General features: G+C 34.2%; 2 protein-coding genes across 2 annotated transcripts in view; one reads left to right on the top strand and one right to left on the bottom strand.

Annotated features, from left to right (window-relative positions):
- LOC145668222 (uncharacterized) overlaps positions 1-8276 on the bottom strand; it is a 29421-nt gene extending 21145 nt beyond the window's left edge. Inside the window, exons 1-2 of the mRNA XM_081735874.1 lie at positions 8200-8276; positions 4073-4262 (exon numbers count right to left, since the gene is read on the bottom strand). Of these exons, the coding sequence (XP_081592000.1) occupies positions 4073-4133 (61 nt within the window). The 5' untranslated portion in view covers positions 4134-4262; positions 8200-8276. The remainder of the gene's footprint in view (positions 1-4072; positions 4263-8199) is intronic.
- On the top strand, positions 4553-26344 carry LOC145667637 (uncharacterized). The gene is made up of 5 exons (XM_081735099.1): positions 4553-4590; positions 8496-8562; positions 20090-20158; positions 24314-24436; positions 26200-26344. Exons 1-5 carry the CDS (start codon positions 4553-4555, stop codon positions 26293-26295), a joined length of 393 nt encoding a protein of 130 aa, XP_081591225.1. The 3' UTR covers positions 26296-26344.
- Positions 26345-27632: the final 1288 nt, after the last annotated feature.

Below are 27632 nucleotides of genomic sequence, written 5' to 3'. Positions count from 1 at the left end.
ATACAAAAGAAAATAGTCCACCTAAATTTTATTCATACTTCACTTCTTTTTTTCTAGTTGGTACAAAAACTAAATACTCTATTCCTTCGTTTATTTGAATAATGGTCCTTCACTTTTTCCAGTTGGTACCTAAGGAAATAATCCAATCAAGTTTTTCTGGTTCGTATTACAAAAATGAAATGAAATTCTGAGTTAGTTTTTTTAAAAAATGGTCCTTCTTGCTACAAAATTGGAAAGCTCACTCAAGAGTACAAAATAGTATTGAGCTTCTGAGCCGGTTACATTTATCCGATTGTTTGTTTAAAATACGCAATTATTTCTCGTTGATGCAAAATTGAATAGGTCCCTCAAATTCACCCTTCGTTTGTTTAAATATTAGAACATGGTCTAGAAAAAATGACATTTCTCGTTGGTACAAAATTCAATAGACCACTCAAATTTATTCCTCTTTCACTTTTTCTGCTTTGTACAAAATTTATCCGTTGCTCCGTTTACAAGCTCTCGATGGTCATTATTTTAGAACTTGTAGCAGTTGATGACCAGTTACTAGATTTGGAAATAACACCTCAATATGTGTCTCAGTTGTCGAGTTATTGGGTTTTAAGTATTTTGACCTTTGACCTCGATGGTCATTATTTTGTAACTTGTAGTAGTTGATGACCAGTTACTAGATTTGGAAACAGCACCTCAATACGTGGATCCATTTAAGAGTTATTTGCGTTTAAATATTTGACCTTTGACCTGGAAGGTTATTATTTTAGAACTTGTAGTAGTTGATGACCAATTACTAGATTTGGAAACAGCACTTCAATATGTGGATCCATTTTCGAGTTTGACCTTTGACCTCGATGATCAGTACTTTTTAACATGTACTAGTTGATGACCAGTTACTAGATTTGGAAACAGCATCTCAATATGTGGATCCGGTTTCGAGTTTGACGTTTGACCTCGATGATCATTATTTTGGAACTTGTAGTACCTGATGACCAATTGCTAAATGTGGAAAGAGCATCTCAATATGTGGCTCCGTTTCTGAGTTATTAGGTTTTAAGTACTGTGACCTTTGACCTCGATGACCACTATTTTTGGAACTTGTAGTAGTTGAGGGCGTATTACTAGATTTGGAAACAGCATCTCAATATGTGGATCCGTTTTCGAGTTTGACGTTTGACCTCGATGATCATTATTTTGGAACTTGTAGTACCTGATGACCAATTGCTAAATGTGGAAAGAGCATCTCAATATGTGGCTCCGTTTCTGAGTTATTAGGTTTTAAGTATTTTGACCTTTGACCTGGATGACCACTATTTTTGGAACTTTAGTAGTTGATGGCGTATTACTAGATTTGGAAACAGCACTTCAATATGTGTCTCAGTTGTCGAGTTATTGGGTTTTAAGTATGTTGACCTTTGACCTCGATGATCAGTATTTTGGAACTTGTAGTAGTTGGTGGCCGATTACTAAATGTGGAAACAGCACCTCAATATGTGGCTCAGTTTTCGTGTTATTAGGTTTTAAGTATTTTGACCTTTGACCTCAATGACCACTAATTTTGGGACATGTAGTAGTTGGTGACCGATTACTAAATGTGGAAACAGCACCTGAGTATGTGGCTCCATTTTCGAGTAATTAGGTTTTAAGTACTGTGACCTTTGACCTCGATGACCACTATTTTTGGAACTTGTAGTAGTTGATGACCAGTTACTAGATTTGGAAACAGCACCTCAATATGTTGTTTCGTTTTCGAGTTTGACCTTTTGTTCACGATGGCCAGTAGTTTGAGGACATGCTTGTGTCATTTCTGCTATGTTCAAATGTTCAAAATAGGGGTTGAAAAAGTAATCATAAAAGGGAACGAGTTCACCCTTAAAATAGAGGTCGTAAAAGAGAACGAATCTTATGTATTATCTGCTCTCCTATGTAATTTCATTAGGGGTGGAAAAATGGTCATCAAAGAGAATGAATGAATACACCATCTAAAATGATTATCTGTAGACCGTGGGTGTTCGATTGTAATCCTTGCTCGTTATGTTAAAATAAGGGTTGAAAATATGCTCATAAAAGAGAACGAGTTCACCCCTGCTATGTTATGTGTTCGTAATCTTATGTGTTATCTGCCATGTTAAAATAGGGGTTGAAAACGAGTTCCCCTTAAAATGGAGGTCGTAAAAGAGAATGAATACACCCTTGTTATGTTACGTATTCTTATGTATTATCTGTTCTGTTGTGTGTTGCGTAGTTTTATGTGTTATCTTCTCTTCTATGTGTTCGTAATCTTATGTGTTATCTCCTATGTTAAAATAAGGGTTGAAAAAGTGCTCATAAAAGGGAACGAGTACACCCTTGCTATGTTACGTAGTCTTATGTTCTGCTATGTTAAAATAGTGCTATGTGTTATCAGCTCTTCTATGTGTTCGTAATCGTATGTGTTATCTCCTATGTTACAATAAGGGTTGAAAAATATGCTCATAAAAGAGAATGAATACACCCTTGAAAAAGTGTTCATAAAAGGGTACGAGTCTTATGTGTTATCTGCTCTGTTGTGTGTTATCTGCTTTGCTATGTGTTCGTAATCGTATGTGTTATCTCCTATGTTAAAATAGGGGTTGGAAAATATGCTCATAAAAGGGAACGAGTACACCCCTTCTATGTTTCATATTCTTATCTGTTATCTGTTCTGCTGTGTGTTACGTAGTGTTATGTGTTATCTGTTCTTCTATGTGTTCGTAATCAACATATGGGTTGGAAAAGTGCTCATAAAAGGAAATGAGTTCACCCCTTAAAATGTGCTCGTAAAAGAGAATGAATACACCCCCCAAAAAGTGGTCATAAAAGAGAACGAATTCACCCCTAAAATGGAGGTCGTAAAAGACCGTGGGCTCACGGTGCACGGTGGTCATTTTCTCAGTGGCTTGTGAGTTGGCTAAAACTGGCTCAGGTCTGGCCCAGATCGATCCATTTTCTACTAGTTACGTATAAACAGTTAAACTTCTACTACCCAACTGCTCTATAATATGAGAGACTTTATGTCTTGGTAAAAAATATATCTATTATTACAGGAAAGATCCCTCTATTTCACGGGAACTATCAGATATAGATAAGGACACTTTTCTTTCCTTCACCTCAAGCAGCATGTGAATAACATACTAATTTACCTCTTCATAACGAATAGAAACTATTCTTAATTGAGACGTCATTAGCGCAGAAAACTTAATCTTTCTGCAATTTAAAAATAAATCTGAGTGCAGTATAGTATACAGAAAATTTATTTCAAATGTTTGAACCATTTTCAGAAGACGAAGATAACACATTGAATTTCGATTTAAATGTAGAGAAAAATGAGTTTCCTCTCTTGAAAGCTGAATTTTCAACAAGCTGCGGCAAGTTTCCAGTTATTTTTAATGAGGACTTTATACACAAAGTATCATGTTTTAAGTTATTTTTGGCATAAATATTCAACAACAGTGAGATTATCAGTTCACTCTCAATAAATAATTTAACTAAAATATATTCGATGGATAAAACTTCTCCTATTTTTTAAAAGGTTATAAATCCATTCATTTTGAACAGTCAACTTTTTCGCTTCCAGTGTTTAAATTAAGCATCTTATATATACGTATATATATATATATATATATATATATATATATATATATATATATATATATATATATATATATATATATATATATATATAATGGTGATGTCTTGTTCGTATGAGATTTCGGATACGAGTTTTGATCCAGCAAGATACGGTCCTCAAGAGATTTTACCCCACAGAATTTTGGGTAGCAATGTTTCGTCCGCAAGATTTTGTCCCTTACCGTTGCAGACTACATAATTGTCTGATATTTTGATAACCATTTGTGTTTGGAACATAACCAAAATTAATATATGGCATTGCAGTTATAAACGTATGTACAAGAAGTACTGTGTTTAAAATTACCAGAAAGGAATAAATGTTCTATGTGACATTGTGTAATCTAGATTAAAAGTACAAGTTGAATAAGCAAAATGTGATCGTTTACACTTAGGAGCATGTGAAACGTGTAATACAACCAAATGTTTTTACCTAAAAGAAGAGTAACTATTAAAATAAAGGAAGTCATAGATACACATTGTTTGATGTCCATTTCGTAGAATTGTTCCTCCTAGTTGGTTGATCATTTACTTAAAAATAGTCCTCCAGATTTGCCTCCATGTACCTCATTCAATATCGAAAATGTGTGTCAAGCCATTAACAACTAGTAGTAATTTGCGATCTAAAAAGCACAGAAGAGTATTATTTAAATTAAGATTAATTAATACCTTACAACTAAATATAAAGAGATATTATTACCGAACTAAGAAATCAGAAAACAAGACGCAAATCAGGGTGTTAATACATTTAACAAAGACCACTTGTTCCAACGTCACTAGCACTTTAACGTGTTATTTTAACACCGCATAACTTCGGTTTTGCGGTTAATATAGGCCTGAAATTACAGTTCGATACAGATGTTACGAGTGAAAATAATATCACTAGAGTATTTAAAAAGAACAAGGAGAATGAATGAAGAAATGCTGGAATAGGAACAGCACCAAACACAAGTAAGCATGTTAATACAACTTAATTTTAACAAAGGCCGATGGTTCCAGAATCTTAACACTTTAACGTGTTATTTGACCACATAACTTCAGTGTTGCGGTTAATAAGGCCTGATCTTATGGTTTGATACTGAAGTTATGGATGAAAATAACAACACGACAGTGTTAAAATGAGCAAGGAGAATGAATGAAGAAATACTGAAATGGGAACAGCACGACGGTGTTCTTGTAATATATACCTCAGTTGACATGGTGAAAATAAACCATTGAGATAATATTGATATCTCTATTACTAGTCAAAAGTCATCCACACCTTTCATTTGTTCATAATGTGCAAATCAAGACTGTTCAGCTACATTATTATTTTTAGCATACACGATGACTGCACAAATATAAATATCTAAGTAACTGTTATTGAAAATTTACATTAGTTTTTACTTTTAAGCTATCAGTGAAGATAACGCGGTATATTTGATATTCATGCTAAGTAACGAACAACATATATTTTGTGCTATCTTTCAAGAAGAAATTTCGTAAGCGTATGAGTTTGCTGACTAAATTTACCTTAGCGAAAGTGCTGAAATTTAGTGAAAGAAGTAGTTCACTATGATGTCCATATCAGACATTACAATTCCATACGAGAGTTCGAGTGCAGATGAGTTCTATATGAAAGGTTAAGAAGGAGGAACGCAAGATATTGCCTGTAGTTACATGTTGGGGCATTTGCTAATGAGATATAATCACCTAAAATTATCATTAACTCTTAGATTTTAATATTTTTAGAGTAGTACACTCGTATGTCTTTATAGCAGTATTAGAGAAAGTCAGAAAGTTTTTACCCTCACTATAATAGAGATGAACTAGGAATCGGCAACTTGGTTCACTTACGAGCCCTTCTCTGTGTATTTACCTCGTATCGCCTTACATTTCGCTCTTATGATTCAGTCTGTAAATACCATCTACATAGAGGTCTGTGAAGTTAGAGGAAAACCAGTTTCCCACCACATTAATGAACTGATTATCATACGCGAAACGTATAGCCCGCAAATGTTTCTTCATATTTCTGGAGAGGCTGTAAACGGAAGGAGCCGGACCAGGTGATCATAGTGGTAGGGTAAAGGTTCGTAGCCATACACATAGTGGTACACAAATATGAACGTGTTTGCTGTTCGGTCTACCCGTACATTGTTTGCAACAGCAATACACCATTCAAGGGCAAATTCTGTCTCTACTTTAATATCGTACTGTAACTCTTGTAGCTAGTACCTGTAAAGTAATAGTACCTGCAATATATTCCTGTAAAGTAATCATTCAAGGTCCACATTTATGCTCCCAAAACTCGAACAACACGACCTTGCTAGATGAATACTGCAATTTAGCCTTCTCGGGGAAGGAAGACGAGATATGTTTCCTTGTTTTACTTACTTCAGGGTCAAATAAATATACCCCAGACCCTGAAATCATGCATAATCACTAAGATGTTTTCAAAAGCATCCTTACCCTTCTAGTGTAGGTCCAAAATGCTTTGTGCACATTGCATTGCACGCATCACTGTTTTTCGAAAAGTGTCAACAATTCGGAAACCCACCTTGCTGCCAATTTATTTATGTATAGAATGCCATGTGATATAGTGTAAACGTACTCTGATGATAACTTCCCTAAGTAAGCAATTAACAGTTAAACATCTATCTTTAAGTGCTAGCTACACAACTTTTGCTGTCATACTTGTTGGTTTGTAGTTATTGAACGGCAATCTTCAGTTAGGTCAATTTTGTTGACTTGTAACTACATTAAAGGATTAGGATTTACGATTTAGATTTCTGGGCTTTCGGCATCTAAGGCCATTTAGCCAGTTACGTTTTGAGGGATGACGTCCCTCGGCGAGGGAAAGGGAAGAAAGGAAGCGGCCTGAGGCCTATAAGTTAAGCACTATCCCCGCATTTGCCTGGTATGAATACAAAAATCCAAGAAAACCTCATTCGGGGTTGCTGGCCTGAAAAAGTGGGGAATCAAACCCGGGACAGCTCGCACCGAAAGTGAGAGTGTTAGCTACTACGCTACGCGGGGCCACGTGACTACATTTGAATTCTCTGTTCCAGGATTCTACTGTCTCCGTAAGACGGGTATTTCTCAACATATACAGCTGCCATCTCTTCACGTATCATTTGTCCCAATTTTCCTTAAAGGTGTTGGAACATAATCACAGCTCGGTATTCAATCTTGTCCAACGTGTTTCTACTGTCTAGTTTTCTAGCTGTAACATCAATTCGACAAAACTTGTAAATTAGTACACATATTAATGAGATGCTAACCTATTATTGTGCGAAGTTTTACATTACTAGTACATTCCTATCATAGTCAGGGTGAGATCTTTCTGGTTTCGCCTCATACATTGCACGTCTTTTTATTATTATTATTAACTCCTTTTCAGCTTATATTCTCAACAAAATATTCCTAGGTCTCAAGTGTCTTGAAGTATAAGAAACATTTTCTGAACCCTTGTATCGCATATCCCCATGAAATGTGTTGCAATTTTTTTTATTTTAAAAAAGTATATATGTATAGAAGGTGTCTAAATCTACATTTTGTACAGTGCATGTCTCGTCTCAGAAAGCGTATCTAATCCTCTCGAAAGAGCTCTGTCATATCAGAAAAGTTCTCCGCAGGCCGGTAGCCAGCCCAAAAATGTAGGGGGGCCTCTGAAGTTCGGGAGGGTCTGGCTGAAGTTAGGGGGGACGATCCAACCATATTATAGTTCATCACCATATTATACATAATTTGCAAGCCTACTGTGAAACTTTTAGGGGAGCCAGCAAAAATTTAGGGGGGCCTGGCCCCCCTAGACCTCCCTGGATACGGGCCTGGTTCTCCGTCCGAGTACTCCTACGTGATAACTTCTGTCTATCCACATTTGATGTGATATTAACGCTCTCGCCTTTGGTGCGAGTGGTCCCGATTCGATTCCCGGTGGAGGCACTCGGTCGAAAAGTGTATTAGCTTTTTCAGGCTAATCGGGTTTTCCTCACTCTTACTAGGAAAACGCCTGGATGGTACCTAACATAATGATCCCAGACCGCTTCCTTCTTTCCTTTCTCAACTCTTTCTTCGTTCCCTTTCATCGGATAGTGTGCTCATACCTTATGTAAGCGATATGCTACATGGCCTTAGATGCCGACAGCCCCGAAATCTAATTCCTAAATCCTTCATGTCTGATACTTGGCTTCTATACATCAGTTTATGTTTTTTTATTATTACCTAGGTACGTGCATTATTATTATTATTATTTAAAAATCGAATGTGTCACGTATCATGCGGTTGCACTAACATGTCCTGTCATTCAAAAAGGTTGGGAACAAATGTGTTAAGCTGTATACAAATGGACATATCTTATTAACGTGTCATGAAAATCTGAGTAAGATTCTAATATCATGCATTATAATCTTCTATAAACTTGTTATAAAGGAGAAAATAAATATCTCTCAAAATATACTTTAACCATTTGTAATTAATTTTGAGTTGTCCCTACAAAACATGTTTAAATACAAAATTATTTGTAAACTCTAACGCTTTAATAAAAGTAAGTAATAATAATAGAATAAACATAAATAATACCATAAAGGAAAGTATCGCAGCAATCTCTTGCAAAGTGGTTCACTTAAAAACATTTCCAATAATAAACTACTCTTTCTTGTAAAGCTATAGATACAGTTCCTATTTTTCTGTATCTTAAATATTTATGTTACACATTTCTTCGGAACAATAGACGTTATGGGAGAAATATTCAAATGTTTGTACACGGAGGAGTTCTGCGACAGAATATAAGTAAACTTCAATTCAGAACATTAATATATATATATATATATATATATATATATATATATATATATATATATATATTTCTCGTTGAGCATTGTATCATATTTAAATTTTGTAAGTGGTCATGTGTATAACATTAACTTGCTCCATAATATTAAGGTAAATTTTATTCATACATAGTAATATTGACTTTACTTTTTAATTCAAGCCTATATGATCATTTATAACGTCCCTCTCGAGACAAAGAGGCGTATCTCATTTTCTTAATTTTTCCAGAAGACAACTTTAAACCTTATCTCATTATTTATTCTATCATCTTCTTTCAAAATTTAGTTTGATCTCGTAAGTTGTATACCTGAAAGAAGGATATGAAAGGAAATTTTCAAAGAAGACGATAGAATAAACAATGAGAAAAGATTTAAAGTTCTCTCCTGGAAAAATTAAGAAAATGAGATACGCCCCTTTGTCTCGAGACGGACGATATATATGAATAATAATATTTATTTCTTTGCTATATGTATATTGCTTTGTTTATTTCAGTGTATAATTTTCGTATTTATTTTTTCTATAGCTTTAGTATTGTACAGTATAGAGAAAAAAGCTCATTTTAGTCTTTTATAGCGAGATAGAAACACTGGGCAATATGTAACTAATTTTGGGCCAGATGTGTGGCTGAAGACAGGAAAAACTCAAGGAAGAAGGTTGGTTAACGTCAGGACCGGATTTAGGGGAAGGGGTGTACTGGAGCACATGCACCCCAATTCACTATAAATATCCACTATCTAAAATGAGAACCTGGCAGTGAAAAAGCAACATTTTTCGAAGCTTTGTGCTGTCATGTGTCCGTTTGAGGCTTAAAAGAAAGCTTAGTTTTGCAAAAGCAATAGCTTAAGTCGATTTTCTGAAGGTTGAAGGAAAAAGATTCACTGAACAAAGTAATATTCCTCATTTACACCGCAGATACCTAAAGGCATTTAAAAACTTTAAAAATTTAAATCAAATGTAGAGGTAGTCATAGGTTCACTCCCCTTCAACAAATCCTGGATCCGACCCTGGTTAGCGTCCTTTTAGTTTAAAATTAATATCGTTTCTTTATTTTATCTGGAGAACGCTTTCATTTACAGGTTCTGTTTCACGATTTCAGAATCATATATAAACGGCTGTCGGTAAGACTGGGTTGTATTTTCAAAACGGCTGGAGCACATGGTTATGTAAAACCGACAGTCGTAGGTCACTTGAATCAACCACTTAAAAAAAAAATGCAGCATGGACTTTGTTTCCGTCAGGTCTATGCTCTAATCTGCTGGTTATTTAGTTGGTCTTACGAAAAGACCAGGGGTATGAACTAGGACCCGCCATCAGGAAACTCATATTTCTGTCGGTGTTTTAGTAAGAGACTTCTAGTGTTCTAGTAGTCTCGCGTAACTATGGTTTTACAGTTCCATTTGCTAGGAATTAGGTTTTTCACATTTTTAGTTAGGACTTGTTTAAGTAAAGGTTGTTCACCAATGTTAGGTCTTTTATTAGGGGGGGCAGAGAGGGGCTTGTCCCCCCTGAGATTGAGATTTCTATAGATTTTATCAATAAAATAGTAGTAAATCAGTGAAATATGTGAAATTTTACTTATATCAAGGGGTTTTGCCCCCCCAAGCAAAATCTGAAGGATCCATAAACCTAGGCTCGATCTTCAGAGGAATCGAACCCAAATCGCATTGTGTCGTTGCAGTACATATAAAAGATTATATGTACTGCAACGACACAATGTTCGAGCCTATGTTTATGGATCCTTTTTTTAATATTTGTTTAATGTGGTCAGTACACAACTTGTTTTGTTTCGTTTGTTGATCCTAAATCTGTATTAGGGATTACTCCTTGTAAAATGGTCAAAATTTCTTGTCTCAGTACTGAGAGACTGTAAGTATGGCCTATTGTTTGGGCCATATTTAGCCTTATCTTAAACCTGTAGTAAAATTATAGTTAGAAATTCTTGTCACAAGAGCTCTTGTTCGTTCAGAGTTCTGTGTGGCTAGGTGAAGTACTGATTTCATTAAAGAAGTGTGTATGTGTCTTCTTCTTAAAGTAGGACCAAGTTGAGCTGTTTTGACGTGAGGACAGCAAAACACTTAGACCACAGGTCGCCTATAATCTTTTAGATACATTAGGCATTTAGGTGAATTTAATGACTCTGTTTTCAGGTCTATAAATCTAATTGTGGATCAGAGTTTAGAGTGAGAACTGTGACGAGCATTTTGTTTGCATTGCTGAAATCTCCAAATTTTCTTGCCCATGAGGATCGGACCCGGGACCCCAAACACCACAGGTGAGTAGAGGTATAAGGATGAAAATATAGTCCTATCAATGTTATAGCTTTTCTAACTTTATTCAAATAAAATTTCTATTTACTATGTCTTATACCATATCTTTGTAACAAGTTGGTCGTTAGGATTGTTCTCAAGTGATGTCGTTTGAAACAGTTTTTCATTTTAAAAAAATAATAATCAAAGAGAGCCAAATTAGATGAATACTAATTTTATGAATAAGGGGTATAAATACTAACTGGAATCTCAGGGTAGTCTGTGTGGCAACCTCAACCACATGCGTAGGATACTAGTATGTGACCTGGTCAATGCCATGTAAAAAGGATAATTCTTTGAACAGCTTTTTACATCCACTGCGTTTTCGTCTTAATGATCTCATGGAGCTGTTGTATTAGCTAATCATAATAATTACTGGTGATACTTGAACTAGATAGTACAGAAACAAAATACCTAATATTCTTTGTTTAGTTATTGTTGATCAAACTTTTAAATTTATTTCAATGTTTATTGATTCATTGTTGGAAAACTATAAATAGATTCCTTAGCAACAACATTTATTTGATCATACAAAAAATCAGTATTGGATGGCGGTGGTGTGGAACCAATTGCTGTAATATTAAAGGTATGCGAGTTCTCTATCATAAGTGACATCTACAGTTTTGAATTTACAAGTAACAAAGTAAGGCTATTCTTTTCTCTTTATACACACTAATTGATTTAATTATTAAAATATATTAATGATTTAGAAACCTTAAAAAAATTTAAGACCACCTTCATTTCGGAAGGTCTATCGAAAAATTATATGGAAACTAAATAAGAACAAGACATTAGCCGATTACATAACTGTTCAGTAGTCAATTGATGCACCTCTAGCTTTCAACCCTTTATTTACTAACGGTAAGTACCACCGGAAAGAAATCATTATGGGAAAGGACTCGTATGTTGTGCTCGAACGGTACTCTTTGGAAACAATTTTCCCTGTTTTGCAAATCGACTAATAGCTGACAGGACGATGTAGAAAAAATATTTCCCGCTAAAGCCATTTAGTTTCAGGTAGTCAAAAGAGCTGGTATCCAGTGTTTGAGAGACCAGCTAACTTAAGTTAGCTGCTTGGATATTTTTTATTTTTATCAACACGCTTGGTAGTCATGTATTCATTGTTAAGTTTTGGAATTCTTTGAGTGTTGTGTGCGAGAGCCAATTGCTTTTCTTTGGACTTATAAGTACCGTCTGGGCTGTAAAGTAACAATTTATGGCTCTTTTTACTTTCTTGTTTGATTTATTTGTAGGAAGAATTTCGAGTACCCTCTCCATGAATTGTGTTTGAAACTTCTTTGAATAATTGAAGCAGACATATATCTAACTCAGATGTAAGCAGTGACATGTCGACAGGGGTAAGGGGTCATTTCTCTCCATATTTTTTTTCGTTATCACATATAAAGTATATTTGGAAATAATCTGAAAAATTTATACCAAACATGTAACGTGAGGGATTTCAGAAAAATGAAAGTAAACATTCATATTATTTTGTCGTAAATTGATGCATGTGATAGAGGGTGGAATAGGGGAGCATTCTTGTCCCATATTTTATTATAGGCCTTTTTTCTAGTCATGAGATGGATCCAGCGGTATGAATCAGATTTGCCATTACTTTCGTGACTTGGAAATAATTGTAATCTATAGAAGTGTTGCGGTGCACCATACATTATCAACTTATTGTGAAGAGTGGTTGGAAACAAGAATTACGTAAGGGTAAGAAAATTGTATTTGTAGGGGTATGGAGCAATTTTTCTCAGAAAATCCCTTATTACTAATACTGAAAAAAACAGAAAAACAAATACCGAGTATTACCCAGTATAAAATATTCCAGCCAATTTTTAACAATGACATGGAATATATGTCACATTCTGTATTAGGAATCAAAATGACGTGTGGGCACAAGCGGCAGGGGGAAGGGGGATGTCCAGCAGTATTTGAATGTTCAGCAGCAAATTAAATTTACTTGTATGATATTTATGTAATTCTTGTAAGGTCGAAAAATGGTCGAAATTAATATTGATGTATTTATTAAGTTCGACATTATTACTGTTGATACTTAGGCAACTTTGATCTGTTATTTATATCCAAATTTATTTCTGAATGCTAATAAAGGTGAAAAGTTCATTTACAATGTCATAATTTATTAAATACAGAAGAAATGTTTATAAGATTGTTTTCATATGCTGTACATTTCGGAAAATGGATATTTCTGACCTGATGGTATTTTTGAGTCAAAGGGATCTCCAAAAATTCAGGAGTGACTTTTTTCAGCCATAAATAAAGGGTTAAACAGATATTTACTCTCTTCCACATGAATGCAATCAACCGTTCATATTCTCTTAGCATCGGTGTTCAATCATATTAACACAATAACGTTTAGCACTTGTGGGATAATTTTGATACATACAGACGCTTACTGTTTAAATTGTGTTTTAAAAGATTTCAAATAGAGTTAGGTTTCGGTTGTAAGAGACACATGGAAGAATTACGCCTTTAACGATTTTTGGTAACTTTTGTTACAATATCGAAATATCGTCTTTTACCGCTTATTTAGGTTCTATAACAGGTATATAAGCCGTGTTCTTTTTATTAGTAAATCAAGAATGGACCAAAGAACATCCCAGATGCATTTTGGAAGCTTATGGTCAACTTGGCGGCACCAAATGGGGGCTAAGAAATGTGACTTTTTTTATTTTTCTTAAAGCAAATTTCAAAAATGGTTCACGCCTTTAATTTTCACGATATCAGATTGTAACTATGCGTACGGATTCTGTGTACCTTTAGAACTTTCTTTAACTTTTTGAGATCCGTATTTGAAACTGGGTTCGGGCACGAGGGTCGCAAGTGTTCCGAGGGGGTGATTTTTAGAAAAATTTCCGGTTTTCACAATTTTTCCGGTTCAGGTATATGATACGTAAAAGTGAGTAGTACCGTTTTAAAGGGCTCTATTACATTCATCAACTTACGACAAAATAATATGAATGTTTACTTTCATTTTTCTGAAATCCCTCACGTTACATGTTTGGTATAAATTTTTCAGATTATTTCCAAATATACTTTATATGTGATAACGAAAAAAAAATATGGAGAGAAATGACCCCTTACCCCTGTCGACATGTCACTGCTTACATCTGAGTTAGATATATGTCTGCTTCAATTATTCAAAGAAGTTTCAAACACAATTCATGGAGAGGGTACTCGAAATTCTTCCTACAAATAAATCAAACAAGAAAGTAAAAAGAGCCATAAATTGTTACTTTACAGCCCAGACGGTACTTATAAGTCCAAAGAAAAGCAATTGGCTCTCGCACACAACACTCAAAGAATTCCAAAACTTAACAATGAATACATGACTACCAAGCGTGTTGATAAAAATAAAAAATATCCAAGCAGCTAACTTAAGTTAGCTGGTCTCTCAAACACTGGATACCAGCTCTTTTGACTACCTGAAACTAAATGGCTTTAGCGGGAAATATTTTTTCTACATCGTCCTGTCAGCTATTAGTCGATTTGCAAAACAGGGAAAATTGTTTCCAAAGAGTACCGTTCGAGCACAACATACGAGTCCTTTCCCATAATGATTTCTTTCCGGTGGTACTTACCGTTAGTAAATAAAGGGTTGAAAGCTAGAGGTGCATCAATTGACTACTGAACAGTTATGTAATCGGCTAATGTCTTGTTCTTATTTAGTTTCCATATAATTTTTCGATAGACCTTCCGAAATGAAGGTGGTCTTAAATTTTTTTAAGGTTTCTAAATCATTAATATATTTTAATAATTAAATCAATTAGTGTGTATAAAGAGAAAAGAATAGCCTTACTTTGTTACTTGTAAATTCAAAACTGTAGATGTCACTTATGATAGAGAACTCGCATACCTTTAATATTACAGCAATTGGTTCCACACCACCGCCATCCAATACTGATTTTTTGTATGATCAAATAAATGTTGTTGCTAAGGAATCTATTTATAGTTTTCCAACAATGAATCAATAAACATTGAAATAAATTTAAAAGTTTGATCAACAATAACTAAACAAAGAATATTAGGTATTTTGTTTCTGTACTACCTAGTTCAAGTATCACCAGTAATTATTATGATTAGCTAATACAACAGCTCCATGAGATCATTAAGACGAAAACGCAGTGGATGTAAAAAGCTGTTCAAAGAATTATCCTTTTTACATGGCATTGACCAGGTCACATACTAGTATCCTACGCATGTGGTTGAGGTTGCCACACAGACTACCCTGAGATTCCAATTAGTATTTATCCCCCTTATTCATCTAATTTGGCTCTCTTTGATTATTATTTTTTAAAAAATTGAAAAACTGTCTGTATAGATATAACTTTATAGATAAGATATAACTCTTCATCTCTCCTCCAATCATATTAAAATGTTCCTTCACATAAGCTATGATTTTGTTCCAATCAAATTCACAAGCATGCACTTTAACATGATGCATAACAATACTTATTAAAATAATGCTGCTATCACATATATTCTATCATTATTAATAGGTAATTTAGCGAGACCCAGATGTTTTATATACACTACGGTATTCAGCTTACTAAGCTCTTCAGTTTTAATTTGGGTCATCTAATGCAAGCATATTTCTGTTTTCATTTATCGAAGCCTATCGCCTTCTTCATAATACAGTCGCTTCTGAACCAATGTTCTAAGCATTTTCTCTTTCACATACCAAATATATGTTGTTTATTCTTCCCTAATATTTCCAAAGTTTACTGATTTGTTTTATGTTCTACCCATCTAATTCCCACCATTCTTCTCCATCATATACATCATTTATTCATATCAGAATTTTCCAATTAAGCTGCCTCCAAATATTATTCCATAATACTCCTGTTATTCTACAATGGACTGTGTCATATTTGTTACTGAATTAGTTTAATTAATTAATTATTAAATTGGGATAATATAAATTTCCATCCAGCATTAATTTTATGTATAAGCTAAGTTTATTTGTAATATGAAATTGTACTTGAGTTTAAATATGTGTGTGTGTGGGGGTGGGTGGGTGGGTGTGGGTATGTATAGAGGGAAAGCAAATTCAGATATTCAACTATTTTTCCGCCTTTTGTTTTCAAGATAGAAGATTGAAATTTTGCACACGTATTATGTATACAACAACGTATTTTTTCTTTTTAAAAAATCAGATCCCTATGTCAACCCAGGTCTAGGCCACAGGGGCAAAATATTTTGGTTAAATTTTCATAAATACCTCTGGGTTTCTCCCTAATTTTCCATTTCATGTGTATGATATCGACATGTGAGTGATACTGTTGAAAAGGGCTTATTATACTGAAGAAAATGGCGTTTGAACTATGACTGTAGGTCAAATCTGAATGACGCAGTACATTTTAGATTTTTTAAATATATATGTATGTATGTACATATATGAAAAATGGGTTACCTTAAGTCATTCAAAAATTTCTTCCGACCTCAGTTTTCAAGATACAAGAACGAAATTATGCACACGTATTATGTGCATAGCAATGCATTTTTTTTTAAAATTCAGATCCCTACGTGAACCCAGACCCGGGCCAGAGGGACACAAAAATTTCGAATTTTTTTTCGAAAATCTTTTTTTTTTTTCAATTTTCTTGTTTCTGGTGAATAATAAGGACAAGAGATAGATGCCTTTGAAACTATGATCTATCCAGAAAAAAGCGAGGTATGAACTATGATTATACGATAAATAGTAAGGAAGCAGTAGCTGTTTCAGTGAAAGTCTAAAATTTACCTCGAAAAGTGGAAATCCTAAAAGGGTTAAAATGTCATTTTTGCTAAAATACACATAAGAACACGTAATTTTCTGCATAGAGCATTATATTGCTGGTATCAAAATTAGCATTACAAGAGCTTTGAACAGACTGTAATACATAATTTCAAGCAAAGTTTTTCCGTCCGTTTCGAGAGATATTTTCAAAATGTTTGAATTTACGCTAAAGCATAAATTTAGAAGGATAACATATAATAGACGCATAAAGAATATGTGCAGTCCTGATTTGTATCTTTTAGAAGGTACAAAAGTTTAAAAGTAGACAGTTACTTTTCCCTCATCCTGTCTATATTTGAAGATATTGCAAGGAAGTCATTATGTTCAATAATAATAATAATAATAATAATAATAATAATAATAATAATAATAATAATAATAATAATAATAACAAAGTTTTCTATAAATAATTTATTTCTTGTAATAGTTGGGATTTACTAATTATACAGTATCAGATGTGTAGATGTATTGCTTCTACTTTGAAATTAAGGAAAACTTTACTATATACTACTCACAAAAACACTCAAGCAGGTTCGTCTCATCGATTTGTTGGGCCGGGGGCGTTTGGTAATGATGTAGATGAAAATTCCATATTCAGCACGAATACATTATTTTGCGCCAATTTTGACTTTTTCATAGCAATAATAGGGATATTTTACTATAAGTTCATGTCGCGACATTAATACTACAAAGTTGAAAAATGATTTACAATGACTTTCCCAGAGTATCCCAAACGTCCAAAATCAGATTCAAGTCGGAGAGAAAAGGAAGGCCAGTACATTCGCCGAATATCGACTCATTTCAAGAGTTCCCGTCCGAAAAGTGATATAATAAGCTACTACCGCATCCTGTACTTTTCGATGCGGTCGGCTCATTATCATACCTATACGACTTGGAGCCAACTTCACATCTGAAAAGACACAGTGGAGAAAGGGATACAGTATGATAATAACGTTGACCGCGCAGTATATCGAGTCCAAACAGTATTGGGTTAGTGTGACCATGCATTCCCTGGAATACCGGACCACAAACATGATTATTTTTGACAATGTTCCTGATTTTATTAGGTGTTTCTACCTCTCACCAAATAAGTGTACTTACAGGGTCATTACTCAATCTGAATTGACATTGAATCTTGTCAGAAATGAGAACTCCACTCCTCCTCGGCGCAGCCCTGATATTTTTAGCACCACCACATACGATGCCGCCGATGTGCGTGTGTCTGTCAATGCAATACAACGTAATGGTCATCGTGGGAAAAGACTATCTCAATATTATCAACTTGCCACAATGGTGCGTGAAGCTGGCAAACTTGCAGTCCTCTTACTTGTGTGTCCGAATGCATCTGCTGTTTATTACATTGATACCTTTTTGCCTGTTTCACAATGTAATGTCTGTCCTCTAATGCAGTCAACCGTGGTCGACCACTATCTTACCTTAGCACATCATTGCCTATGGTTCTGAATGCTTCTCATACGTGTGAAATAATGCTGAGGGCAATACCATACTCGTGAAACACATTCGTCACACTTCTTATTCTATTTTCCTGATGGTTCTTTCCCGTATCAAGTCAATAAAGTATTTTCTCCCGGCCACAATGTACCTTAACTGTTCTCTGACTGACATGCACTATCTGGGACTTTTCATTCAACTACTTAGTGATGGGGAAGCAGATCCGTTCGGCACTACGATCACGCAGACGTAATGTTAGCAACGTCTTGCTCCCTACACGTGTGGGAGATCTCTGGCAACATACTATACGGAATTCATTCATTTCCATCGACTACTATTTAATGTTACTGTGTTTACCTCGTCTTTAAGTTTTGCGTACCATGTGTAGTAAACTTGTTATATTTCCTAACACTTGGGTCCTATTATGTGGGCCTCCCAAGAATGGATCCATGAGACGACCCTACACGCGAGTCAACAGAAATGTAAATGAAAACCTTTTATCGATTAAAAATTGCCGTATCAAAATAATGGCAGCACATGGTTTACTTTCATAGAAGGTGGCGTTCCAATGTCATAGCAGGACCGTGATCCAATGAATATATTGTTCTTCCAAAAACATGAATGATATATTCGTCTTCCTTAGAGCAGGATTATTTTTTAATACTTGTAATTTTTATCTAGGGATAGAATGTTAAAGTAAAGAAAAAATTAAAAATTAAAAAACGGAGGCCACTTAATTTGATCCCAAAGGAAAAGAAAATATATACTTCGTATGTAGTAGGAATTGTAATAGGATCCAGGGGCACTGCAACAACAGTTTACACAAAACTGAGGAACTATGTATATACATTACAGACAAAGTTGCAGAACTTTGAACAAGGAAAACCAAACACACACACACAAAACGAAAAAAAAGCCTTTGATTAGTTCAGAAATCGATATCAATTTATACTCAGGACATACCTTTGTATAAACCTGAGTACTTTTGTATGCCACTTCGTAACTTCATAAAACACGAGTTCTCTAAGATAGAAACAGTAGAGAAGTGTGGAGCAACACACAGTACATGATGAAAGATGAAATTTTCAACAGGAATCAAGCTTTAGACGTGCTTTTTCACTATTGTGAAGACTTATATGTAGAATATAAGAAACATAATTATATCAGCTACTAAAGAAGTTCTTGCGATTTATTATTATTATTATTATTATTATTATTATTATTATTATTATTATTATTATTATTATTATTTAGGTTTGTTCTTATCTCTTTAGCTATTTGGAATTTTGATATTTTGAAATCTTTATGAATACTGTGGTTGAAGCAAGAAGACATCTTGTGCATAACTAACATCAAGGATCAAAAGTGTCACAGTGGTACAGTCGTTACGGCATCACTATAAAAACCAGACAGCCAGATTCAGGCAGTATTTATTTCATTTTTATACCTTTGTTCCAATGTGACTCAGGGCTTCTCAAAATCTGATGTAAAATGAGTATCTGGTGAAATTTGCGTAGTACTTTAAAATACTGCCTTTTAAAATTAAACATCAAAAAACTGAGAAAATATTGCATCATCCCATCATTTACAAATTATGTGTAACGGACTGTAAAGTCCGTCACATTGTCAGTTTACTGTATATTTTTCTTGAATTAACCGATATAAACTTTCTAATGCCAAATTATAAAACAGAATATATCTTATACTAAGATTTTTCAATATACTGTGTGTAAAATACAATATTTGATCAAGTTTTCTTAAAAGAGAATCAGTCCACAGAATAAAGCATTCGGGAAAATTACAAGTAAACTCTCTTTAACAAAACTCATAGTTTTTGGTTGCTAATACAGCCATACAAAATACCTACTTTAGCTAATATAGCCAATCTTTTAACATGTTTCAGCAGCTCTGCGAAATTAGTTTTAAAAATGTTATAGAAATGAACGTAGTATACAATTGAATTGATGCCCTCTTAACAAAACTCCTTCGTTTGTAACACATGATACACTAGAAGTAGGAATTATTATATTTTCCTTATGTAATGTAGGCAATCTCTTATATTTCTTTTAAATTGCAGGGGCCCGATGGCTCAGCGGTAAAGTGCTTACCATTGGTGCTTGGAGGTCCCTGGTTCGATCCCGGACAAGTAAGTTTGTGGTAGATAACATCGTGTCCGAGGATTTTCTTGAATTGCTCTCGTTTCCTTCCACTTTCTCATTCCACCAATTGTTCCGTCATCGTTCACTTGCCTTAAGCATTGTCTCCCTCAGCTTAAAAAGCTTAACCTGGGACGTTAAATTGACATATTTCATTTTCATTTTCTTTTAAATTGAATATTCATTTTCAATATTCAGAGAATAATTTTGTTAATTTCAGTAATTCTAGTTGTTTTATGATCCTCTAGAAGTAGGAACTGAGTACGAAATCTAACTTTCGGCTGTCATAAATGTTCTATATACATTTTTACATTTTTTATTTAATAATTCGCCATTTTTATAGAAAACTCTTCGTATAGCTTTTTTATTTTTTTTATTTTCTTATTTTGGTGGTGTCATCAACCAGTTAAGTGCTTTGTGAAACTTGAATGTATAGGTGTCGTTATTTTGCTGGAGGCGGCTCCCTTTCGTTTCGGAATTCATCAAAGCGATTTGTCGCCTCCCAAAATTCATTGTCGTTTGTCATCTTTAGTTCTGGTGGTCACTTTGTTAGGCAGAAGATCTGTGCAGACGAGCTGATTTTAATAAATAGTTTTTTTAAAATTGTTTTCGTCTAAAACAACAATGCGTAAGTAAATTCAATATGTTTAGGAGCTGCTAAAAGGAGATAGTAAAAACTGCGAGTGGAAATAGCTTAAAATTGCAGAATACAAGCGGAAGACAGTTTATCTGCTAACTTCCTTTGAAGCCATTTGCATTTATATATATTAAAATAATATGATTGACTTCTGTAACTCAAGTCCAAATGAACTACTGAATCTTAATTTAAGATCGTAAGCAAACGGTCCTAATGGTTATAGTCGGACAGTATTTCCTTCATCAATAGGATTTTTAAATATGTAATTTGAAGCTGCCAGTTAGCGCTTATTATCTTAATTTGGAATTTTTCAGACGAATGGGAAGAATTTCTATAGAATGAGTATCAAAGGTTATGTGAGTCTCTTCTGCTCTTAAGTAAATTGCAAATAACTTAGACCGAATTAGTTTTTTGGAAACTTAGTGAGAATCTTCAGGAGTGAAATAATTTGAAGTGACACAGTGATTTATATTTGCTTACTTTTCTCCTTTAACTTAGATGAATTTGTTTTCATTAACTGCGAAGTAAACTTATGATATGTGAGTTTAGCTCATATTTCATGCAGCTAAAATTTTGCTCCAAATACTGAACACAAGGTTATATAGAAGAACAAATGAAGAAGTTGAGAAGGAGCAGTTCGGGTTCAGAAGAGGTTAGGGCACAAGAGATGTTATTGGATTATTAAGGGTGATCGGTGAAAGATTTATAGGAAAAGAGAAAGAGGTACATGTTGTGTTTATTGATCTAGAAAAGGCTTTTGACCACGTGAATTTGGAATTGTTGTTGGGAGTTCTAAAGAAGATAGGGTTGGATTGGAAAGATCGAAGACTCATAAGAAACTTATACATGAACTAACAAATAAGTGTTAGGAGAAAGGAAGAACTGACGGAAGAGAGTGCAATTGGAAGGGGAGTTCGACAAGGGAGCTGCCTCTCGCCAACACTATTTAATGTCTATCTAGAAGAGATACTGAAAAAGAGTTTACATGATGATGACGGCATTTCGGTAGGAGCTAGAATGATTAGATAAGATTTGCAGACGATATGGCGCTTGTTGCAGAATCTGAAAAGGAAATCAATAAAATGTTAGAAAACCTGAGGATGGCCTTTGAAGAATATGGGATGAGAATAAATGTTAGAAAGACAAACGCCATGGTGATTGCAACGAAGAGGTCTGTGTCAAATATAAAAGTGGGAGGGGAGAAAATAGAACAAGTGAATAGTTTCGATATCTGGGTAGTATTCTTAGTAATGACATGAAGTGCGAAAGTGAAATAAAAGCAAGGATAGAGATGGGGAAAGAAGCCTTTAGGAGGAAGAAAAGTCTGTTTTGTGGGACCTCAAACAAAGAGTTGAGAAAGACTCATAAAATGCTTCGTGTGGAGTGTTGTACTGTATGGGGTGGAAACGTGGACACTACGAAAAAGTGATGAAAAACGACTGGAAGCCTTCGAAATGTGGGTGTGGAGAAGAATGGAAAGCATTAGTTGGGTCGAGCGTAAAACGAATGAGAGGGTGTTAGAAATGGTGGGGGAGAAAAGAACAATTTTAGATATTGTTAAGAAGAGGAAGAGAAACTGGTTGGAACATTGTATCATGAGAAGAAGAAAATGTATCATGAGGGACGTCCTAGAGGGTATGGTGGCAGGAAAGAGAGGGAGGGGGCGAAGGAAAATACAATTAATGGATGATATAAAAACAGAAAGATCATACGTAAGGACGAAGAGGTTAGCGTAGGAGCGTGGAGCATGCAAGCTTCTCAGCTGCTGCAAGTGACCTGCCAGTAAGGGCAGAGTACCTATGATGATAATGATGATGATGAGTTTAGAAGTTGGTGGTGCTCCCTTTGGCCCTGGTCTTTTAGATAATTTTAAGACGCAAAAACCAATTTAATTTTTCTTATGGTTGTAGGAAATGTACCACAAACTACAAAATTTAACAAAAAAAATTAACCTAGCACTTTTTAATTAAGATTGTTTAATCCGCAAAAGTAGACTTCCATTGATTGGCTGAATGGAATTCTTGCATTTATTCTTTTTATTTTTATTTTAGCTCATACATTAAAACATTTTTACAGTTCACTAGCGGTTCACAATGCAAAATAAATTCATTCTATCTGTTAATCAGATGTAGCTCTAGTGTTAACATTTACTGCGTTCATCTTACTTTCTTGAAAAATAATAAGTATTTTAAATCCTTCCTTTTTCCTTCTGAAATACTGAAATAAGTAACAATCATAATTTATTTTAATTTAATAACTAAGCTGGTAGCTCAATTTACAACTTTATAAACAGAAATAAACACCCCCTCAAAAATGTCAATATGAGGGTGATGTTATTTTCAGATATGCCGTAATAGAAAATATTAATTAGAACTAGAAGCAGTGTTTCTTCAAGACATATTCCTGGGGAGACACTGCCCTCCCCCCGGATTTCTGAGAGTGCCCCCGGACGAAACTAAAATAATACGTTTATAATATAATAATAAATAAAATAGTACCAGCTGTGCCCCCCCCGGAATACTGTGTGTGCCCCCCTGGAATATTTTTTTCTGAAAGAACGACTGACTAGAAGTAGTGCTTGTATACTGATTTGTGAATATTTTATTGTGCTAATGTGTAGTTTCTAAGTAAAATGTTTTTTTTTTTTTAAATATGAATCATGTGAGTGCAAATATAGATAAAAAGTCTTCTATGTGTTCTTTGAGAGAAAAACATTGGCGAACAACTAAGAGAATGGCACAGGTTTACATAAGAACATACCTTGCAAAGTCTTTTGAGAAATGAAGATATTGTTAAACCAGAATAAATAATTTCCGAGAGGAAAGACACTTACAGAACTTAAAAGTATGGTTTACACTGGTAGACATAATGTTATGGAAAGCAAGATTTAAATACTATTTTAGAACTTATTCCAAATAGTCTTAATTTTGTGAATAAATAATTGATAAAAATCTCTGTTTAATTCAAGGAGGGAGTCAAAGAAGTAAAAACATTTTTCGATAATAGTAAAATTTATAGTGCATCGTACAAAACAATGCAGTAGTAAATTATGGTCATTACATACAATAGTGGTAATTATATACAAGCTAAATAATAGTGAAGTTTGATTGACGGAAGTGCAACCTTGTGTCACTACGTAGCTGGGAGTAGTTTCCCTTCAAGCTGAATTCGGAATTGAAATTATAATAACAGAATTATTATTATTATTATTATTATTATTATTATTATTATTATTATTATTATTATTATTATTATTATTATTATTATTATTATTATTATTTCGGTCTTTATAAATGTTAGGAGTGCTAACATTTTCATTTAAAAAAAAATTCGTGACACAAACACCCCTCCTTACGAGAAGGGGTAGACATGACTTGGATTTATGTTTCGGAGTTAAGTTCAGTGTAAAACACGGTAAAGCTCAATGACGCGGGTAAGAACTGAAGAGGTTATCAACAACGAAGAAAGTCTGCGTCCTGATTTTCATTTGAGTCTGTTTCAATTACAGCTTCGTTCAGTGTGTAAAGCATTAAGCACCAAGACTGATTTGCACTCTGTTGTCGGCGATGGACATGTTGGCTCGGAGGATGAAGCATTCTTTCTACCTGTGTTGGAACAAATGAATCGAAAGGTAACATTATTGATCTCATCAGCAACACTAATCACAATTTTATTTATTTATTTATTTATTTATTTAACAGATGCAGTATAGTAATAATGATATATGAGTACACTTATGATAGATAAACGAACATTAACCATGGCTCTTGAAACACGTACATTAGTTACAACTAATAGTGAATAACAGGTCAATAACACGTTAATCAACTGGTAATAATTATTTTCTCATATACCATTACAAAAACGTTATATACAAACAATAATAATAAAAACATATTTTCTTAACATATATTCAAACAAAACATGTATATTAGCAAACTCAATTTTGCTGACGAGGAAGAAAATCTATGTTTCCTTCTTGTGAATAATTGTTTCGCAAACATGCATGATGATGTGGTTCAGGACAAGGGAACCACTTCCCAGGGGAATTTTTATAGGTATTATAACAATAACTCGAATTAAAATGAAATAAACAATGTTGTTTGTGAATAAGATAGTGTGGTCCATAATGATTTCGAACAAAGTCTCCAGGACTAATCTGTGATTCCATCCAAAATCCAAGAAATCGAACTTTTGTAGTTATGTTCTTTATGTCAGAAGGCAGAGGTATTATAGACACATTGAATGTATCTTCACTAGACACGTCAAATTTAATTTCAGGGGTAAAGAAGTGATAATAACCATCCTTTTGATCTTCAAAAATCAATCCTTTTCTTTTTAGAAGATGTTTGTGTGCAATCAATTTATCAAAATCTTGCCTAGTCAAAGTTATGTCTCCATCCGGATCCCACGGCAAGAAACTTTGAAGCTTGATAGCTCCCAGGAGAGTACCCCAAGTGATTTTGAAACTGATATTTAAACTTTTTGTCACGCTAATAAGTTCATTTAAGGCATTAATAATTTGGAGATTGCAACAAGATGGAAGTAAGTATGCGTTCACCCAACTAAGGGTTCTACAAGAAAAATTTATTTCTTCACACGTAAACCTTAAAAGTTGACGTTCTGGTGTTAAAATACTGTCCACTAACTTCGATTGAGCAATGGATAACCAAGCACTCTTATCAATTGATTTTGTAATACCGTAAGTGAAATACATGACATCAGGACAATTAACAACATAGATACCAGTTTGTTTTAGTCTTGAGAACCAATCAATCATTACAATTTCAGAGGCATAAAATTCATGGAAAGGGAATGTAAGAAGTAAGGATGTCGCTGTCATAAAAGGACCTTCCAAGTAGTCACAATACATGCAGCTTTCTACAGAATGGTAATAACCTTCGATGTACTCTAAGAAGAAGTTCTTCATTCTTGTTTGAAAGCAGCTATATCTCCAATGTCCGGTTAAGTTTCTGAAAGATCCTCCTGTTACAACAACTCTTTCGACAATATTCATAACTCGTATTTGCCTTTCCAACTTTGCATGTGCAGTTAAGTGTGTCAAGATATCAAGTGATATCAAAGTATATTTTGTCCTTACTCTTCTGGTCACTTCGTTCAGTATTAGACCCACGGATAAATCATCTGGAAAGAAAATTACAACTGCATTTTTAAACTCTTTTTCAATGTGCGCCCTATGTTTACTGCTGACAGCTACGAAAATGCTCAGTTTATTATACGGTTCATTAATAGTTTGTAAGTATTTCGCTTGAGTTGCGAGATCATGTTCGGTGACATTTATAGCAACAATAATTAAAGTAACAAGTTCAGAGACTGAACGAGAATATGTACAGTTTTGAATACTAAATCCTACTTCTTTCACATACGTTTCAGGACAAACATCGAGTGAAGATTCATCTACTTGGTTTCCAGTGTAACTTGGAAGAATTATATCGGCGTCCTTGTATTTATTTTCAAACTTTTGAATAACTTGTAGAAGTCGTTCTTGAATATGATGTTTCTGGTAATAGGTAGGATCTGAAACAAAATAGCATAAAATGCTTAATAAAAATAACACGCACAATAAATATATACATATTTCTTCGTACATAATGCAGACGTAATCTAAACCTCAATGCCAGTATAACTTCCTGGATTCTTCGTAAGAAAGGCAGAATTATTGGTGTGTGTCTGCATCTATATACTCTAGAGCATAATTTAATGATCGACAATTTTAGCTAATTATTGATAATTCGGGGCAACTGGTTACGTCTATGTCACATGTTTTAATATTTGCAACGTGGCCTTTTCGAACGCCGCCACTTTTACATCTTTCGAAGCTTTTGACATAAATGGAAATATTTCAACTTGTACAGGGTGTCTACTGGTCATGAAAGTCATGAAAGTCATGAAAAAGCCATATATTTTGCTTAGTGGTCATGAAAGCCATGAAAAAGTCCTTTATTTACCCAACTGGTCATGAAAATCTGAAATCTCAGAGTATATTTTTATACTTCATACTTTTATACCTCATACTGCATGTACTAAAACAGTTGTATCAGGTCAGTAATTGTGAGAATTTCCCCCACCAGTTAGTGCTAGCTAACTGGTACTTTACTGTCTTCCTAGCTACTCCCCATTTCATCTTCTAGTCTCTGTAATATAGTAACAACTTTTTGCTGTCCAACTTTCTGATCTGCTATTTCTTTACTTCTAAGAAATGTAAATTGTGTATTTTTGGGCCTTTAGACTTATGCAAATAATATTATTCGTTTGAGTTTGCAGATTTTAAATTTGATGATCTATTTTTTTAAAACGAATTTCTTTTATAATTTGTTTTGTCTTTGGGCAGTTCTCTGAGTGCTTAATTTCAGACAAATTTCTGCTAGATGGATAATTATACTCAGAATTAAAACTTCAAATACAGTATAGAGTGATTCACTGGTAAGAGCAGGCCCGTATTTAGGTAAGTGCTATTCTGTGCTCGAGCACAAGGCGGCAGAATTTTAGATTCTTCCTTTAAGATTCACAATAAGTGATATTTAAGACTAGCAACCCGCATAGTTCCGATGCACCACTGATGGTAGGGTTTATTATTACTAATGGTAAATTTTTATCGACATGGTCATGAAAATTTGAACTAAAAGGTCATGAAAAGTCATGAAAAAGTCATGAATTTACTTTCTGGTATTCCAGTAGACACCCTGTTGTAATTGACAGAAGCCAGAAATAAAAAGCATTTTATTCTACATACTGAGTACTTTTGTTAGAAATATATTCGTATACGTCGAACTATGAAGTACCTTTGCATAGTTGCAGTTAATCTT

This window comes from Thermobia domestica, chromosome 13 (genome assembly GCF_964235325.1).
Source record: "Thermobia domestica chromosome 13, izTheDome1.hap1.1, whole genome shotgun sequence".
NCBI classification, from domain to species: domain Eukaryota; kingdom Metazoa; phylum Arthropoda; class Insecta; order Zygentoma; family Lepismatidae; genus Thermobia; species Thermobia domestica.
This window is presented reverse-complemented; position numbering and strand designations above follow the sequence as displayed.

Coding starts and splice junctions, on each gene's coding strand:
- LOC145667637 (XM_081735099.1), top strand. CDS start 4,553: ATGAAGAAATGCTGGAATAGGAACAGCACCAAACACAA. Junction 4,591..8,495: donor AGGAACAGCACCAAACACAA/GTAAGCATGTTA, acceptor TTTCTCGTTGAG/CATTGTATCATATTTAAATT. Junction 20,159..24,313: donor CCTGGTTCGATCCCGGACAA/GTAAGTTTGTGG, acceptor TTTCAATTACAG/CTTCGTTCAGTGTGTAAAGC.